Genomic DNA, 20,527 nt, shown 5'->3' on the forward strand with positions numbered 1-20,527 from the left:
CTCTGCTTTTATTTATGTGGCACTGGTCATCCTGTCAATATAAATATGTGTGTGAAGAACCGTGAATGGGGCTGCGTAGTTGCTCGCAGAGGCCCTCCGACTCAAGGGAGCCTCTGTGCTGCTGTAGCTTGATGTTGCCGTCTCGATGTCTTCACTTCGTGTTCACACCTCAAATGGGGAGTGAAGGGGAAAGCACATTGCATATTTATGAGTATCGGGCACCCGGGAGCACTTGTCTGCATGGTAATGCATTTACAAGAAAAGGCACCGTGGAGACGGTGGTGTCAGCGTTCTTTGGAGTTGTCCTCCAAGCTGTTACTGCTGAGCTGGACGTGCTCTCATTCCGTTTCAGCTCATAGTAAAACTGTAGCGCACACAAAGAACAAAGGATGCAGGTAGGTTATGAACAAGCTCTTTAGACAAGCGCTTATTTGTAAACTACCTGTGTCCTTTGTTCTTTGTGTGCGCAACTGTTTTGCCACGAACAATTAACAACGCGCCCAGCTTTTGGTTCTTCTGCTGTTTCAGCTCAGCTGATCGTTCTCCAAGATTGAATCTGCATGCACACTCTGGATGGTACAACCATATGTGGTTGGAGCCCCAGCTAAGTTAAAGGTGCTTTATAGGTGCGCATTATGTCACACAAAACTGGTCTAGCTTAGTGCTTCGAAACGTTTATACGTGGTGTTTGCTTTACATTGCTAGGCACTCTTGGAAAAGAACAGTGTTTGAGTGGGACGACAGCAACGACGACGGGATGTCTTGTCGTCCTTGCTGTCATTCTGTTTCAGTTCTGTTTCCTGCCATTTGCTATGCAGAAACCAACCCAAGTATGCAGCGTCTTGAATAGAGCTTTTTTGATCGAGAGAGCGATGCGAATGTGAAACTAATTGGTCCTGTTTCACGTTTCTGTAAGAGCGTGATAGGTCACTGCACAGTGTAGGATTCCTGTGCTGTGTTGACGAAGCACGCGTGACAGGTTTGGGAGGTCTTTGAGATTTTATGAGTGATTAACACATTTCCGAGTAAAAAACAGATGTTGAGAGACGTTAAGGATGGTAATGTTTTTCTTTAGCCAGGCTTAGTGCTTGCTTTCAATGGACCTTTAACCTTCAACAGTGAACTGAACTAGTAGTTTTGGGCAAGGTCATTGCAACCTCATCATCATCACCTAACATGTTAAAGTAGATTGTTGAGGGTACAGGGCTGTGTTGCTGCCTTTCTTGGGAAGGAAATATGTGCTTACTATTCTGCCTTCGGCGGCTTGTGGCTCATGGCTTTCCATGTGGGGACATGGCTTACAGCTGCTTGTATTCGTTCTTATGAGTGAAAACTATCAAGAGCTTTAATTTCTCTTGATTCCACAAGCTTCATAATGTGAAATGCTATTCTGTTTACATTGGGGGTCCCATAGTACGTACAGATCTGTTGATTGCTACGTGATTTTGTCAGTGGCAGTACCATCTGCGCCATCTGTCTATAACCAGTAGCCATGCTGGTGATTGCCAGTGGTCATGAGCAGATCTCAATAGTACAATCAGTCACATGCTCATATGTGGCCTTCACTATGGTACAGAGCTCACCTGAGCTTGGTATCATAATGATGTTGGACATAACAAATTCCAGCACTTCTGGAAGCATTAACCTCAAGACATTCTGTGTACTTTTGCTCTCAGTATGAGCTACAATGTGCGACCGCTTTGCCACTCGATTTTGTGTTGCAGTTCATACTAAGCGCAATAGTAGATCTACTAGGATGTGTAAAGATGATCAGCTCTGCCTGACATGTCAATGAGCCAACTAGAATTGCTGTCCATGGATGTGGCATTGCTTGAAGGTGTACACCACTGCAACCCGTAATCCTATCTTGTCTATGAGCTCTGTGGTAATTTGGGGTCAAACAGTGCTCTTAGCAATTCATTCTTCAACATGCTGTCATGGGCTTACTGTGGCTTAGCATGACTCAAACATTTTACCTCACCCTCCTGTATCCTAACATATCTGTGATATTCTGCACACGCTTGTCATGAATCTGCTTTCAACATACTCTACACTTCTCTACTTGCAGCAAGGGTGAAGGGTGGACACTACAAATAGCAACATTTGCAGTGACACATATGGTGTGTTCATGACACACCTGTATATATTTCTAAATTTTTTATGTAAATTTCTTGTAAATGTTTGTTCTTCAGACAATTCAGCAGATGCCTCATGTTATTGCAAGTCGTTCAGATTCTAATCATAATTTTTATGAATGATAGAAATGGGTTAATATACATTTTTCAAATATGAATAGTATCGAATATCGAATAGTCTAACGCAGATCCATATTTTTACAACAGGATTATTTATATTAGTATAATTAGGTACCACACCAGTACTGACTAGTGAAAGAAAGAAAGCTATCAGTGACAATTGGGATGATTTTTAAACACAATCACTCATTGTCATTAAAAACAGCCTTGAATTCCCTTTCAACATTAGAACCTGGTTGCAAACAAGCCTTCCAAGAATAAATGGCTGCTGCATGACTAGCTTTCCAAAAATGCCAAATTAACGAGTGCCACAAAAGGATCGGCAGTTGTGGGGAAAGGAAAAAAAACAAAACAGCTGAAGGACTTGTGTGTCATAGCCACATGTGAAAGGACATGTTGCAGCAAAACATCACTCCTTGTAGCATAAAAAAATAATAATAAAATTACACTGTTGCATGGCTAGACTGACAAAAACACTAAATGACAAACTACAAGCAAAAATATGAGACTGTCATGCAGGCTTCCACCATGAAATGAAACCAGAAACAAGGATTGCATTACCTATTTTATTTCTGCATTGATTTTGTCACTTCTGTAGAAAACTTTTGCCACTGTTTCATTTCTGATAACTTGTGTTACTTGGTTTAGCAGACTGAGCACAGTAACCAGACTTTAACAGTTGGTTGTTGCGAAATATTTGGTTAGTGTTGAACGTTTGAAAATACCGAACAGTTAATTTTCAAACATAAATCGTAAATGTTTACTGTAGCAAGGCAGAAAGTTGGGTCAATTTGTTCAGATTCATGGTGTCCTTGTCCTTTCTTCTGTCCGTATTTGTTAAAGTTGCGCTTTTCCCACCATGTAAGCATTTAATATTTGATCTCTATTCAAAAGTTTGCATATTTGCCAACCTGTAATAAATAAACTAAAATTTCTCTTTAACAAACTTAATGGGATCCGAAAATCAAGTAAATTTTAATGTAAAATTAGGTAGATTAAATGCATAACAGCCTTCTGTGAAGAACCAAAGCATGTGTACGATATTCATGTGAGACCTGAAGCATTTAGTAACCATTTTACAACTTCAAAGAATTCTGGGCAGACATTAGTTGCTTCAACAATTACCTGAAAGAAAATGTTTTTTTTCTGCACTCATGCTTTCAAGAAGATACTATTTGCAAATTGACCCTGTAGTAATTCAAGGCTTCGGAAAGCATGACGGTGTAAGAGATGGTGTTGTTGAATAGTAAGAATAGTAAGTAGAATAGTAAGAATAGTAAGAATAGTAGTCATAATAAATTTTGTGATACTGGGAGTTACATAATTGTGAGTTCTTTTACAGATTAACATTTTTTGCATAAGAAACTGTGTATTGCTAATGGGGTATTTGAAACAACTTTAACGGAAATCTTTTTTTAGGCAAAGTTCCTAGTAGTGGTTTTGCTGTATTCTTCTCTTCTTTTGTGTACAGTATACACAACCTTTTGTGATGAAGTACTGCTTAGTATAGTTGCTCTGAATTGATCTGAGGCAACAAGTACCTGAACTAGTTGTCCAGCTACGGAAGAATTCAACTTGCCAAAGTCTGTCTTCAGAGCAGTCTCCTTCACATTGTGCTGTGACCAGACATCTCTCCAGCGAAGAAGTTTGTTTTCTTGCATGCGGTTTGTAGCGCACAATAAGTCGAGGTGAACAGAACCTTGTTTAGTTACCAGGCAATTGGTGAAGCCAGTGCAGGCCACTTCGAGAGACCAGTTACCATGGGAATGTGTGTAGACGTGTGTGCTTAAGGAGAGTACCATGTAATGTTGCAGTAGTAAATTATGCTGTTGCTGTATGGCTACGTTTACTGCGTAAGAGAACGGGTAAAGCCACAAATGCTGCGAAAACATAAAAGGGGAGTAGCGTCACTACGTCGGACTTCCCGCACCAGCCCGCCGTGAAGGTTGGCCTATTTCCACAGCGTCTGCTCAGGTCTAGTGGGTTGTTTAGTAGTAAAAATGGACTACATTGTATTTCCTAAGAGTCAAAGAACCAATCTTGTATGTTTCAAGAGCTTTTCATGTGCCAAAATGACCCACGTATGAGATAACACATCGAAATTTGCAGAATTCACTTACGAACTGGCCGGCTCTGTGACATGTTAAGAAATTAAGAGACAAAATTTTAAATTTGGGCACCATTTTTTCAAGTGATAAATAACTTGGCAATCCATAATTCACAGCCTTGAAAGAATACTGAGACACTATTTTAGTGCGGCTGGTTAGTCTCCCTTCAACAAATGCTTGCATTACTTTTGCGGAAGCTTCTAAACTATTGCAGTAACGAATCCTCTTAAAGTTTGATGTTCGGGCCCGCTTCGCATGGCTACCACAATGGCAGCTGATGCACAGCTGGGCCCATGTCTGTCCACACGTGCGAGTGCTGTGTAGTCCTGCCAGAGATTATCACCAGCCTTCCACCTTGGGAAGCTTGTGCAGAGAGGTCTTTCAGTTTCTTCCATGTCCTTGTGTTCCTGTGCAGCACCACATGAAGAGTGCAGTGCCTAGGGGTGCGCGATTACCAGTATAATTTGTGTGGTTGAATCGAATACGAATCAATTAGTACAGCCAGAAGTGAGTTGTATGGAATACCGTATTTACTTGCATAATGAACGTACTTTTTTTCCCGAAAGATATGCGCAAAGTTGTGGGATGCGTTCATTGTGTGGAGTAACATTCCTAGCAATTTTTTTTCCCCGGACACCTCTAAAGAAGTCAGTTTCACCTGAAATGAGGACCATTGGTTGCGATAGTAAACGTGTATGTGTAGACAGCTACACGAAGTAAGGATAGCAGTTTTATCGGCCGTGTAAACTTGCAAACATTAGCTTCGACACAAACTGAGCGGCGAGAGCACAGCACGCACAAATGTACGAGCCGCCATCAATTGAGCCCCCGCCGCAGATCGCTTTGAAGATAAGGCGCGTCGCGGCCGCACAATGCGCAGTCGCTGGCTGCCGGAGTAAAACGCCCCGCACCCCCCCACCCTCCGGCTCCTCCTCTCCCCAGCGCCATGCGCGCGACAGAAGACGGCGTGTTTCCTTTCCACTTGCCTCCGTTGTACGCTGGAGATAGAGCCGCGATTGTCGGCACCCCTCGGGCGCCGTTGTGCAGTACAGTTGTGGCCACAGTACAACGCCGCCGTTCCTCCCTCCCCTCCTCCCGGAACCTTTTGCGCGACGAAAGACGGCGGCTGAGATTGAGCCACGATCGTCGGCTTCCCTCGCGTGCTTTCACTCATACCTACACCATGCGGCGCTCGGCAACGGCGACGATGATGACGGCAAAAATGCGCCTGGAGCGCCCTTGTAATTGCTATATCGCCATAAATGTAAGTGACACGGTCAAATTCGGGGTCCGACAACACATCGGACACAATCACATCCGCCGAACGCCATATCGGACGCCGGATCGTACCGTGTGTCTCCTATTTCACGACAGCAAGTTCAGGGTGCGATCATTATGCAAGGGGAAAAAAAGAACTCGCTTCTTGACTGGAAAAGTGGGGGCTGCATTCATTACGCGAGTGCATTCATTATATGCTAGTAAATACGGTACTTAATAGTTGCCTAATAAGGAATAGCCGGTTTCTCAATTAACTTTTTTAAATGTTACTCACTTCTAGTATATTAATTATGTTAGCAAATCTGTGTCATTACATTGCGTGTTATAGAGTGTTTTGTATTAATAGCACAAAGGCACAAATGGAACACTATGAACAAATGAACACTTTGTTCATGTGCATATGATTGCTGTATAATTGTAACTGGTAAAGTCTGGCTCCCAGCACTACAAAGCCTGCTTTATTACGCGTGTCCTATACTATTCCCACGAGGACGAAATTTATCATACTTTTGCTCCAGTTTTATGTTCAATTGTACACAGTTGGTGTTGTGAAATATTTGAAAACTGTTAAAAAAATATTTGTGTTTACGAATAGTGACTAAACCAATTTGAAGACCAAATTGAACCAAGTTGAATAGGACATTGTTTGATTCCTTATTCGAAAGTTTTGAATATTTGCACACTCTTAGCAGTGCCCATGCTGCTATCCTCTGGTGCACTAATCATGAAATAAAGAAATGCAAGTATGTTGACAAAGATGTCTGTCATGGCGTTGTTCACAGAAAATGAGGGAATCATTTGGTTTCTGTACTTCCTGTATGGTATTCACTTTGTGTCGAAGATCATCATAACATAATAGCTCTCTACAGACCAAGCCTTGCAGCAAACTGTTTCATACAAGACAAAGGGTTCACATGAACATGGGCTCTTGATGTGGCCAACAGTGGTCAAACAAGTGTTGTCGGGCTGGAGCCGTTGTTTTGACAAGCATAATTCGTCAGAACAGGAATTGAGCCTGATGCTCCCTTGTTCACACACACTGTTGGTCAAGTCTGTTTCAGGCTGTCTGGACGGGTGTTCAGGACAGTGTAGCGTGTCTTCAGCGTCTTGCTATTTAGCCGCATTCATAATTCCGTAGCTCCTTGAGGTTTGCAGGAATTTGACAAATGTTGCAGTTTTTGTTGACTGTGTACCTGACCACTGGGGCCACATAGGTACATACCTACTGCTGCGAACGTGTAGGCCTCTGCCCTCACAACTCGACGTAAGGTGCTACCACAAGGAAATGTATCCACTGGTCGGTGCCATTATCCGGTGGGACCATGCCTGTGGCTGTCCATCGCATTGCACGTTGTTGTTCTGTGTTGCACGTTCTGTCTACACCTGGTAACAGTGCACGCAGCAAATGCATGGGCACGAGAACTTGTTCGGAGCTGTATGCAACCTCTCTGGCGCTCCAAGCCCAGCGAAAAAGCATCAGGTGGGGCGAGAAAAAGATACGGCTATAAGGCTTCATTGTAGCCATATGTTTAATATGCAAAATTAGTGGGATTTGAGAAGAGACATATGAGAGCGCTGAGACATTGGCAGGTGGTCAATGCAGCACTCTTGCCTGCTCTTCATTCTGCACCCAGTTGTTTTCCTTTTTTACTCCGTTAACTCAAGATGGCCTGCCAACTAGGCCCAATTATTAGTTTGATTTAATTCGTTTACGAAAGGCAGTGCAGAAACAAGGGGCAACATGGGTCTTGTATTTCAACACTGCCTTAGTCAAAATGCCGAGTCATTTCAGTGGGGCAGTGGATCATTTTTGTGGGTTCTTCTACAAGGCAGGAGGGCTCCAATAGTCATGTAACCCCATACATTTATCCCGCAATCGGGCATTTTATATATATATATATATGTGAACTTGCTTCTTGAATCCATTATACTTAGATTTGACACAGAAGTATATTCAATTTGTGTTCTAAGTTTCAAATATTTGCATATCCTTTCAAACTAGTTTCAGCTTGCTTCAGTGGCTAAGCTGTTCTTCCATAGGGATTTTGGGAGCAAAAAGTACTAAAAACATGACACAGAACAAGTAGGCACAGGATGCTGTGCTGACTACCGACTGGAATGTTTACTGCTTGTAGGTGGGCAGTAAACCCTTGGAAAGGTGAAGAAAACTGAATAAAAATTTGAATCATTTCAAAGTTCAAGGCACATACTGCACTAATTGCTAAGGTAAGCAATTTCTCTATAGGTAAGCCCAATAGAAGCTTGGCTCTGATACCTGACAGCCCACTGCGATCATTTGCCAAGAGCAGGTGTAAACCAGTGTTTCAAAGCATGTGCATTGTGAAGGCTTGTCACAAGCAACAGACAGGAAATTTGAGGGCATTTACTGTTCATCGCAGCAGGCCGTTGTGTGTTAGATTTCCTGATGTTGGGCTTAGCAATAGAGAAATACCATCTGCCCGTTTTTCTTCATTTTTCTTCGCCCTTTTAAGTATTTGTAGACCACTTCCCATGCAATAAACCTTCCACTTAGTAGTCAGTGTAGTGTCCTGTGTTCTCTTGTTCTGTGCCCCGTCTTTAGCTCTGTTTGCTCCCAAAACATGTACCAGGTTAGGTTGTCTAGTTGCGTTATTTCTATGGTGCAGTCAGGTGTGCCCTAGGCTGTCCAAAGCACTGTGCGCTCATACATGTAACAAATGTAACTTTTAAGTCCTCTCTACTAAATTTCACTTGACCTGGCTGCTAAGTGGTTTTGTTTCTGCTGCTGTCTCTCAATCATAGTGTGGTAGATTATATAGCACACTACATCCCAAGAGCCATTGAGCTGGCAATCACGGTTGTGAAGAGAGATACGCTTAACTTAAGCTTTTGAATATATTAAATGTACCTAATAAAGTTGACTTGTTTCCCTGAAAAAAAGAAAGGCAGCCGTTTGCTGGTAAAGATTGCAGCCAAAACTTGTGCGAGTACATGCAAAAGGAGGTGCCTTTGTGAGGTTTGGTACTAGGCATGTTGTTTGCAGTTAGGGAGGAAGTAGGATTCTGGCTGAAGAGAATATCTTTCATCTGTACACTTGTTGGTGGCTTTCCCCCTTTCCATTTATGTGGGATTGTCAAATGACTATAGGTGCTTTGCAGTGAGGCATGGTATACCAGTGTCACATTGACTCCTACGTTGTCCAGATTCTAGCGCCTTAATTGAGAAGTAGAGAATAAAAAGGCAGGCAGTACTTCCCTCAAGCACAGCATGGCACATTTCACCCAATTTTCATCACAATGGCGAAATTAGCTGTTTCTTTGCACCCATGAGAATCTACACACGATGTCATTAAACTCAATTCTACAGTTCTAGCAGCATCATACAGCTGAAGTATGGATAGCATCGCATTTTTTTATTTACAGCCCTCGTGTCACATAATCTATAACTTTATGGCACTATGGCTCCTACATAGAGACCTATGCGAGATTTACACTCAAGCCTGTATAGAGATGTACATACAAATAACTCGGCTCAGTTTAAGTGGCTTGCTCGTAAACACAGCTATCATGAGCAATTGTCTTGTGCCAGTTTTGTTTTAGTAGTATTTCTGTACCTTGATAATGAGACTTTATGTATATGTAAAGACATACACATGACAGAAAAAGCACTCTCCCTGTAAACTACTGTTGTATATTGTATAGTAGATATTAAATACAGTAAAACTCACTCATGCGTTTTACAAAAGAAACTCAAGAGAAAACTTACTAACCAGGAAAATGTGTGATCTGAAGTCACTAAAATTACACCCACACAACTTGAGATAAAGTGCGTTTAGGATCACTCAAACCTTACCAGCTTGACATGCGTTGTCATCTCAAACTGCAGCGATTTTCTTAGTGGGTGCATCATAACTTCCCTTCAAAATGCCTTTCCCAAAGAAGCTGCTGACCCAGGCCGAATTCGAGGAGCGCGTATGTGAGGCTTCCAAAGCCACAAGAATGACAATGCTTGTTTCGGGCCACTTCGGCGTGCACCGGCATCTCGTGCTACAACGTAGATGTCAAGTACAGTTGAGCCTGCCAGATTTTGGTGACTTCGAGTCACATTGTCTTCCCAGTTAGTAAGTTTCCTCCCATGTTTTTTTTTTTTTTGTTCTCCAGAACTTATGAACAAGGTTACGTTGCATTCAGAAAGGTGTTACGGGGAACCTTTAAGCTACTTGATAGCCTATATAGTTGCTGCAAATCCTCAGTGCAATTTGTGTTTGGAATTGTGTGCTTTTGCGTCTTATGCACCCTGTTAAATGCATCTTATAGTTTCTAGTGCTTCGTTGCAGTTGCTATCGCAGGTTGCTCTGTGGTGCATGTGCGCATTTAACAATGCTCAAACCCTGTACTAAACAGGTATTACTGCTCACAAAGTGGCTGTTCACATATTATTGCAGGACTTAAACAGGGCAGAAAGTTATGACAGATTGTTTTTCTTTTTTTGTTGCTTTCTGCCGAGTATTTGTAGTTTCCACACTCACCAGAGAACTCTGATGACAGCACTAAATATAATAATTAGCTTCAGTAAAAGACCAAGGCACACCTAAAAATACTTTGGAAATAATCTTTCTGGCAATTTTGCTTATAATTCTGCTCATAAAGAAATAAAGGGTATTGTGGAAAGTAGCGTCAAGGCCTTTTCTTGTTTTCTTCTTTCCCTTGTTTTTTCTAGCTTATGAGCTAAATTAAACAACTGGAAATTGACATGACATGCCTTTTATCATAGGGCAGGATTGCTTCACTGAAGTAGTTTCTGTTTGACTTAAAGGGGCCCGAGGCTCTTTTTGAATATAGAATAGACTTCCATTAGTTCGACCCTGACGGGCTGACTAAATCTATCGAATTACCTCTTGGATCGAATTAAACAAGGTCCAGAAAAAATGTCAAAACACGCTATGAATTCATTTGCAGCACTTGTCCAATTCTAACAGGCCCCCGAATTGAATGAGCATCTGCTTTCTGTGTGTCCAAAGTAGAAAAGTAATGTAGAAATGACAGTAAAGCTCCCAAACAAAGTAGAAATTGGGTGCGCGTTAGATTTCTGACACGGACCCAATTTTTTAGCTAGAAAAATGGGCACTGGTCTAATGAGTTGCACAGGGGTGGCCAGTTTCATAAAATCAGCTTCGCCAAAATACAGCAGTGTTTTGTGGCCAAGGATACGAATGCAGTTTCCGGTCCAATTTTTTCATGAAAAAGGCACATATTAAAATCGGGCTAGAACCATAATCAGACGTGAGCTACCGATATTTCTTGAAAATCTTCCTAGGGCAGGCCGAAAATAGGCTTTTTTTAGACAGGCTTTTTTAATAGGCTTTTTTTAGAAAACATACCGCGATATTTAACATGCGGTCTTTGAGCGCTGACAAAGTGCTGCCTTCTATGTAATAGAAGACAGACCACAATAAATTCAGTCCTCGAACGCTCACAATATGCTGCCATCTATGTAGTAGAACATGAATGCTGAATAACCGCAGCCTTCAAGGGCTGAAAAAGTGCTGCCATTTGTGTAGTAAAGCACAAAGTGAGCAATAAACGTGGCTTTCCAGTAGTGACACTGTGCAGCCATCTATGTAGTAGAAGGAAAAGTGGACATCCTCCATTCGTGCAAATCGCTTTGAAAATGTCAATATTGCCGTGGACTAGTTGAGCTTGTCCGAAATATAGTGAGGCCATTCTGTGATTAGATAAAATGTTTCAGGGCCCCTTTAAGATCCATACACCTTTCCTCAGGATGGCTTGGAATGTTCTTACTGCAGGGTTGACAAGTGCATTGACTAGGCTGGGCACTTGGAGTGCTTTTAGGTAGTGGTCGCTGCATTGCATGTCACAGTGGTGAAGTGAAGCATGGTGAAGTGACTGCTGGTGGGTATGTCGTTCTTACACACCGAATGTTGCGCCACGTAGGATGACATATTGGGACTGAAGGAGGTATCTTGTACTAAGCTCGTAACAGTAAATCTCTGCTGGGCAGAATTTGAGCCTGATTGGCCTAGTGGCTTAGTAAGAGCATCTACATGCATGACATGTAACACACCAAATTTAATTTTAATTTCTGCGTGCATGCCTGAGTGGCACAACAGTTGGTAAGAGAGATTGGTGACAGTCGCAGTCTGTTATATGGTGACGTTCGGTATAGTGAAGTGATGTTTCTTTTTGTTGTGTCGCGCAGTGACCCGAGGCAAATGCGAGGCATTCGCGTGCCTTTCAGTATAGTGGCTCGACTACACTCCAGCTTGCATCTAGTGTATGGCTTGCGCTTATGTTTCTGGCTGCAGCAGCTTTCTACTATGGTTTGTTTCCTTTTTTTTGGTTTCACATTTTTGCCTGCCTCCCCCCCCCCCCCTTCCCCCGCCTCCTACGTTTCTTCCTGTACCCTCAACCCCCTTGCAGAAGAACCCCCGGTCCGGCGAGAACTTTGATCCGGCGTTCACCCAGGCCAAGCTGAGCTTGAGCCCCGGTGACCCACTCGTCATGCGCAGCCTGACTGGAAACGAGTTTCAGGGCTTTACCTTCGTCAACAATCGATTCTGCGGTGCCTGCAGCTTCTAACCTTGTTTACCTCCTCGCACACGTGCCACCTGCGCCCTCTGGGTTTAATCCTTTTTTTTTTCCTGCACCGCTGGCTGACGGCGGCACTTGCTGCTTTTGCAGCAGTCTTTTGTTCTTTTTTTGCTATTTAATTTTGTTTTCTGTTTTTGTTTTTTTGCTGCTGGTGTTACTGTGGCCTGCACTGGCATGCACCATGCTGCCAAACTAAAACCTGGCTGGCAATTTTGCACTCGACTAACCATCACAGGAAATGTAATAAACCGTGGTTTTGTGGGGTCTGACTTGTGCCAGAGTCAGCAAAGCATTGAAGTTTACAGACAGAATATGCGAGCTGTGTACCACAGGAGGATGGTTTTGGAAACATGTAAAGGGTGAGCTTAATGACCACAGGTAGGTGGCTTGCACATGAAATCACAATGTCACGGACACCATGTTTCAGCACAATTCAGAGCTTTTGCAGAAATACTGGAGGCAAACTAGAAATAACTGGACCTGCCTAAGTCACTGACTTTCACTGTGCGATTGCTCTTCAAGCGTGTGATCTGACCTGAGATGTCATTGAAAGCAATCTATAGGTAGGAGAGGTGTCTATTTTCTTTTTAGTTTTGATCGTTTTTGTTGCACCATACATGTTTTGTGCTGTGAGCCAATTAGCTTTCCCAGCAGCTAGAGTAAGGATGACCAGGTTCAATGTCATTGTTGGCTTTTCACAAAGAGCAGGAGCACATTCGGCAAAACTGATGTCTCGGCATTTCATTACATGCTCCCTTAATTGCCAAAAGTGAAATGATGATTTTGTGGTGTCAGTAATGTGAGTTCAAGAGATTAATGTATATAGCTGTACACATAGATTTTACTGAGTGTTGTGCAAGAGGCATATTTGGAATGGAAAGTAATGTTAGACTTGTTTTCATATTGTGCTGCTAATGCCGGATGACTTGTCCATCTTTGCTTTCGGCAGGAAAGACGCAACCTGGAGGCAAAATGTAATCAAACGCTGTTCATATGGAGGGTTAGTAGGTGTGCAGTTGCAATAACGATTGGTCCGAATCGCACTTTAACAAGTATTTATTGATTTGCTCAATTGCTTTGTCTGCCACGGGATACTTGCTGCCAAAGCTGCAATGATGGACAGGTCCAGAAGTGCCAAGACAACCCTTCATTGCTTAGCAGCCTTAATATCACCTTATTCAAGTGTACGTTATGGCCACCAGCAGGAGTTGTAACAGCATTCTGTGCTATGTACCATCGCCAAAAACATTGTACTCGTGTGATAACAGCACATTAAGACAGTGTTAAAGGGTCAGCCACTGGAATAGTATTTCTCAGGCCTCTTACATGTGGATAGCAGCTCAGGCTTGTTTTGGCTGCAAACGGCATTAAGATTGGCCAGTGAGAGCTGTGAAAAAACAACCATGTACTCGTGAGAAGCTACTGCAGTGAACACCGTTGTATTAACAATGTTGCTGGTCTTGTTTGCCTTAGCGAATTCCTTCTACGGATCTGTGCCACCGTAAATTTCGACAGGTGACTGAGTTTAAGAGTGCCTGTGCAGCAGTGTCCAGGATCAGTATTCTCAAGTGTTCATTTTCGCAAGACTCGGCACCATGTGTGTCGAAGTATATGGCTCACCATTCCTGACACTGCGCGAAGATAGCGAGCTTGGCATAGTGCAATGAAGGATCAATCTGCCCAGTCATATGATATCCGCGAGAGTGATTGTATTCCCAAAAGTGATCACTCGAAAATACTGTTGAAGCTTGCCCATAAAAGGCAGCTGCTTCATCAGTAGTATCGGAGCACTCCTTGAATGAAGCACCTGTCCTGTGTTCACAGCTTTGTTAATATGGGATGTCTTATTTTTTGTGATTGCAACAATCTTGACCAACAGGTGGATATCATTGTTTGAAGCCTGCATATGGTTTGAAACTTATTTGTATTTCACCGAATTATATTCACACACTTTGGTCCTAAAAGATGTCTATCAATCCGCATATTAAGGGCAGTGTTGTATCAGTATAGGACGTCACTACGATGATTTGCATAATGAATGTGCGCGATCTGTCTTGGTATGCTACAGTCACCTCTTTACAGCTGCTGCATTTTCACTGTGGGCTGCTGTAACTTTACAAAATGTATCCATTGTTTTAAGTAGGGCAGCCCTGTGAGAGTATCGACTGCAGTTCATCGTAATGTAGTTATACTGAGCTATATGTGGTGCATTGAGCTGCAAGACAAATGTTCACTTGTTACTGGGTATAGTCAGAAGCCAGATTGGAATGCTTTTGTTGTGTATCATGCGTACATTATTAGTCCCCACTGCACGAATTAGTTGACGGAAGCCTAATAAGCAGCGTTCAAACAATTGGCATGATGAAAGCAGCAGTGTACCACCCATCCTCCGACGGCTGTCTCAGGTCATGAAAAATATGAAATGGTCGGCAGAACGATAATTTGTACTGGCCAAGCTTCATAGGAGCAACGGACATGAGAATTTGTGCAAATGTGGTCAATCTGAATATTTGCAAAATTTTGCTAATTAACTTTTAATTTACGAATTTATTGGAGATGTTGTAATTGCAGAATTAAAGTCGGCAAGTACTCGAAGTGTACCTTTTTGTTGTAACTTGAAAGAAATGGCATGAAAGAAGCCGATACATAAAGGTAATGTAAACAAAGATTAACGTTAAACTAAGCACATGTGGTACCTAGTCCAATCCCTCATCTTCTTTTGTGCCTTATTTTCTTGCAACGTGAACCCACACCAGCTAGAGCAATAATTCAGTTTTCCTAGAATCTCTGTGCCTTGCCCCAGTTTCAGAAAATTAGTGCTCAATATTTACAGTGAAATGCTTTGTCATTCCACATGTAATGTTTTTTAACAGGAGAAATGCAGTGCAATAGATTTATTAACTAGAATAGCAATGCATTTTCACGGCACATATTCAGTGTGTATTTCTTGGAACTGGTGTCGTAGGCAGTACCTAGCATAAAATGGGGCTAAATTTGGGTAGTAGTGGACTTCAGTTCGGCAACTTCAGCATGCCCCATAAAATAAATTGTTAAAAAGTTAATTGGTGAAATGTCTCCGCTTTAATGCATGTTACCTTCAATCTTTTTTTGAACTCTGGAGTCATTACGTAATCGTCACAGAGGTAAGAGTAAGATGCATTCAGAACTGTACAGAAGTGACTTTACCATAATCTTGACTTCAGCTTCTGAGTGAATTGTCATTAATATGATCTAGATCGTTGTATCATAGACTACGAAAAGCACTGTCAAAGTTGCGTTTTGAATAGCCCAATTTGTCTTCAAAATCTAGAGTTGAGCATTGATGAACATGCCATTCTTTTAATATTAGTCATCTCTGTATAAGCAAATAAAAAACATTTTTTACGAAAAGAACGAAGTTTTTCACATTCGTTACCTTGCACACTGTTGTATAAACCAACCATAAGAGCGATTATGTCTCCGAGCTGTATTCGGGTATGATCATGATATTCTAAATTAACTGTATTGCCTATTGTCAATATAATTCTAATGTCCGACACTTGTATGAAGCCTGGTCAGAATGATGGTTTCATTTTGAATCCCTCATCTTTAATTGTGGTCACAAAAACTCGTAAATTCTGTACACGGGTCACTAGTAGTCTAGTGGGCCATTGGTGGTGCAGCTGAAATGCAGCCACTTGGATTTGGGAGCTTGCCTGGTGATAGCATTTTCCAGAAACCTTAAGCCCAATTCCCCAGCATACTACTCCCGGAACCCTACCGAGCCTTGAAAGATGATGCAGGTGGTGGCGTTGGCGTGAACCTAGATCTGTTTTTTTTTTCTCTACACAATACTCTGCCCAAGCCCCCAGTGGGTTTTCGGCTGGGAATGCCTATTACTTTCCAGTCAGATATATGTACTATTCAGACTCAAGGGCACAATTTTTTTCCCCAATTGCACTCCTAGAGAAGATATTCATTCCTTTCTTGAAGTCTTCTTGTCGCTCATTCTATCATATGCGTTTGTCTGCTGTTGTTTTCCCTTAATGATTCCACCGGTGAATTCATTGTACTGTCAGCATAAATTAAAACAAACAGGAAGTAACTGAGGAGAATGTCTGTTGCTCATAATTACGTGCAAGTGCGACTAGTGATTTATCTGCAGTCGCTTCATAAACATGGAGTAGTCTAAAGTGTACATTTTGGGTTATGAATCACACTGTTAAAAATGCAGGTGAACATATGGAGGTGGAAGAACACATCAAGAATATAGTTACAGAATTGTTTGCATTTTAATTTATGCTGATGCGCACACGCTTTAAGAATCGCGGGACGGCAGAGCTCATTTTCTGTTCTCATGTGTGCATGATGAGAGGAACTGCCGCCATTCATTTTAATGGCAGTATATACCTCAGAGATATTGTACCAAATGTTGTTGTTCAAGGGAAGAGCTTTAAAGCACTTTCAGTTGTCTAAGGGCTAGAGGATTGGCGCAAAAATTTCGCTCAGAGGCATGGTTTGATGGTGTGTCTCGTTTGATACTACACTGTGGTGTAGCCGCATTTCCCGGTGCACCTAAACAACTTATCTTCCAATTAGACATCAGTATATGTGTTCTTCGCTGCATTCTCATGTTGTCACTGACATGTAGTGTGTATCGTCTGTTGTTTGCGGGTCAGATTTTTAATATAAAGGAACGTGGTGACGCCATGTGTCCTTATGACTTCGAACTCGTTCCGCATGTACGACCAAATTCATAGCGATTTGGTCTTGCAAGTGATAGATGGCACCACCGTTTCATTAACTTTCATTAATATTAGTGACTGTAACTTAACTAAGCATTTAACTCAGGTTTCTGATTTTCTTTCCTTTTTAGCTTAATATTACCGCAAACTAGGCATGCAGTTTTGGTCGATGGCTAACGAAACGCAGTACTGCCGCCAAACGTGGTTTATAACAGAAACAGGCCATCAAATGCTGCCGGTGTGCGAATTTTTGCGCGAACGAGAACGCAGATTTGTGGGGAAAGCAATTTAAAGCTGTCTCCGCGAACTAATCAACATTGAGTACTGCCTGGACCAGAATGGAGATTAGTGCCGCTCAAGTTCACCGCTCAAGTAAACTGTTACGGCACATATTAGCGTACTGTTACGCGGGCATCGAAGCAGGCATTACAAAGTGTGCAGGCACGCATCTGTGCGACACTTTCCACGACTTGCTAAGATGGTTGTTATTACCTTTGTGTTTACATGATGGTTTTACCAGATGAAATATATACAGTTTTGTTGCGTTCAGTGATTCTGTTTGCTTCCTTTTTTGCCGTCTTGGCTTCACGCAGGCAGGTAAGGGTGGAACGGCAGAGAGCTAAGTAAGTTTCATGGTTTGCGGGAGGGCAGGCTTACGAAACACAGGACGCAAGAAGACCAAGAAGGATAGCACAAATACCGAGTATTTCTATTCATAGGTCACTCAGTGGCGAAAAGACACTAAAAAAATGGCGAGAATTGTCAGTGTAAGGAAATGGCTGAAAGGCATCCGAAAGCTGTTCTTTTTGACAAAAGAATAATGTGCTTGAAGGTGCATACTTGTTGCCTTTAGGATATTTAGGTAAGGTTTGCTGTTCCGTTGTGTAATTCTATAGACCCTTTCACTGTTTACAAACATAGGCCCTGGATGACCTGGTTTTGCTCACCGACGTAGCCCGCTAAATCTAGCGAGCAAGAAAAGCATTGGCCACTATATCGAGTTGAAGCAGTGCGTTAAAATCTAAGCACGCAGATTTTCAACACCTTTCCTCTGTACATAACGACAATTTTACAAGTGAACGTTACTGCAAGTTATACGAGAAATTTTATGTATTAATATTACGGCATAATGCTCATGTGTTTTATCACAAAACTTAAAGATAGACTTTCCACACAGTGGAAGAACTTAAAAACATGCTTTGTGTTCCGGTGCTGCAGACTGATGAGGCCCGTGACCGGAAGTTCCTTGGGGACGCTCTCTCGCTGCTGTTATCGCTCTAGTGAAACAGTCTATAAAGAAAAGAGTCGTTAACCAGTACATCTGTAGCAGGATAATAAATCGTTTTATGGAGGGTACCGCCATTTTGCAATCACAGCGCCACCTATCGTCCGGCGCCATGCTTAAAAACCAAAAAGCAGTAGGCCCTGATGATATCCCCAACGAATTCCTAAAAGCACTAAAGACAAAAGCAAGAGAGGTACTACTAGACTACTTCAACAGCATCCTTGATTCGGGTCAAATTCCACCAGCTTGGAAAGAGGCAAAAGTGATCCTCATACACAAGGGCAAAGGAAAACCAATTGAACAACTAATTTCATATCGCCCGATATCTATACTGAGCAACGTACAAAAACTGTTCAGCGCAATCCTCAACAGAAGACTACAAAAGTTCTGTGAATCAAAGAGCATATTCAGTCTCAAAACGGCTTCAGACCAAGCCGCAGGACAAGTGACCATATATTCACTCTCACCCCGGCTATGGAGATGAAACATAAGGAAAAATTAACGCTATATTTGGCTTTCCTTCATATGTAAAGAGCCTATGATGGTGTGCCCCACTCGAGGCTTTGGCAAAAACCACTGAGCAATGGACTAGATTGTAAAAGCATAGATCTGCTCAAGAACCTATACACAGATTGCACAGCAGTGTACACACTACAAGAACTAAGGTCGAAGAAAATCGAGCAAAAGATAGGACTAAAACAAGGATGCCTGTTGTCCCTAACATTATTCAACATATACATCACACAACTACTCCAAACATTAGACAATGAAGGACCAGGCCTCCGCCTGTCCACGATAACGACCGACAAACAAGAATACACCAAAATTTCATGTCTGGCATTCGCGGACGATATTGCATGTGCTGCTAGCAGAATCAGCAGCTGACCTCCAACACCAGCTCGACATCTGCTCCCAAGTCCAGCTAAGGTTTAACACTGAGAAAACACAGTGGATGGGGATAAATACAAGCAACACTAACAATGAATCCACCCTCCAAGGGAACCTCGTCAAAGAAACATCGGAATACAAATACCTCGGCATAACTCTGTGACCAACCAAACTTTCGGGATCCGCATCAAAAAGCACTAGTAAAAAAAATCTAATCGTCTCAAAGGCCGCATCTGGCACTTGGCCAGACATTCATATTACCCATACACTGTCGGACGCACACTGTGGAAGGGAGTAGCAGTACCAGCGACAACATACGCAGACGATGTGCTGGCCTACTCCAGTGAAACCATAAAATGCCTGGAGCGTCACCAAACAGAACTAGGCCGTTGGCTGCTAGAGGGCAGCATAGCCACTGCAAATGCAGCAGTAAGCGGTGAAATGAGCTGGTCCTCGTACGAGGCAACGGAGGCGCGGTCCAAATTACAATATGCCGGCAGACTCAAATTCATGGCAAACACAAATTAGTCGCAGAATGTACCTACACCTAAGATACAAAAACATCAAGACTGCTTGGATTCGGAAATACACGTCCCTAGACACGAAATACAGCGAAAATTCAAAACAACACGACACTAAGACTGAGGCAGATTGGCGCAAGGCAGTCAAGGAAATCAATGAGGCTGAGAAAACGATTTGGCGCACGACATTGGCAAAAAAGCAAAGCCTGGCACTATATTACCACCACAAGCCGGAACCGTGCCCATCACCAGACTACTGAGGAGACAGAGGCAGCGCCCTGCTGTTTCAAGCCCGCACTGGCGCTCTCCTCACAAACCAACGCCGCCACGAACTATTCGGCGTGGATCCGACGTGCCGCTTGTGCAGTGCACCAGAAAACCCTTCTCCACGTGCTACAACAATGTCCGAGACTTCCCGCAGTTCCCCGATCGTGCCCCCTGGCTGAGAGCCTGGCGCTGACTGGTCTCACCGAGGAGGACCGAACTGCACGCGCCGAGACTACGAAGATCCGGCTAGAAAAGTGGGAACGACTGGGCAGGCGAGCCGAATAGGTGAAGGAAACCCCCAGACAGATATCGCCCGGCTAGAGCCGCCCAATCACAGCGAGTGGCCGCGGATGCCGACCTCCTCAGCTACACGAGCTCCTAAAATAAAGACGGCCGACCAGGCAGCGACGCGCTGACTTGAACCGGCAGCGCTGGCGGATTGGATTGTCGTGGCTTTGGTGAAATCCGAGGCGACTGGAGCCTAGAATACAACAAACCGGACCAACCAGACGGACTCACAGACTGTGACTGTGACAAAACTGTGTTTTATGTTCATTCTCTCATTACTTTCTTTCCTTCTTGTACCCTGAACATCTCTTGTGGCGTTGAGA

General features: G+C 42.9%; 1 protein-coding gene across 2 annotated transcripts in view; it reads left to right on the forward strand.

Annotated features, from left to right (window-relative positions):
• Positions 1-20,527, forward strand: part of Pkc53E (Protein C kinase 53E) — a 201,647-nt gene that overhangs the window by 151,680 nt on the left and 29,440 nt on the right. Inside the window, exon 11 of one of the 2 annotated variants that reach the window (XM_050174284.3) lies at positions 12,061-17,504. The exons of the other annotated variant lie outside the window; for it this stretch is intronic. Within the exon in view, the coding sequence (XP_050030241.1) occupies positions 12,061-12,219 (159 nt within the window). The 3' untranslated portion in view covers positions 12,220-17,504. Of the gene's footprint in view, positions 1-12,060; positions 17,505-20,527 lie in introns of those variants that run through there. 2 annotated transcript variants of the gene reach the window in all.

The sequence above is a fragment of the Dermacentor andersoni genome, chromosome 8, assembly GCF_023375885.2.
Source record: "Dermacentor andersoni chromosome 8, qqDerAnde1_hic_scaffold, whole genome shotgun sequence".
Lineage (NCBI taxonomy): Eukaryota > Metazoa > Arthropoda > Arachnida > Ixodida > Ixodidae > Dermacentor > Dermacentor andersoni.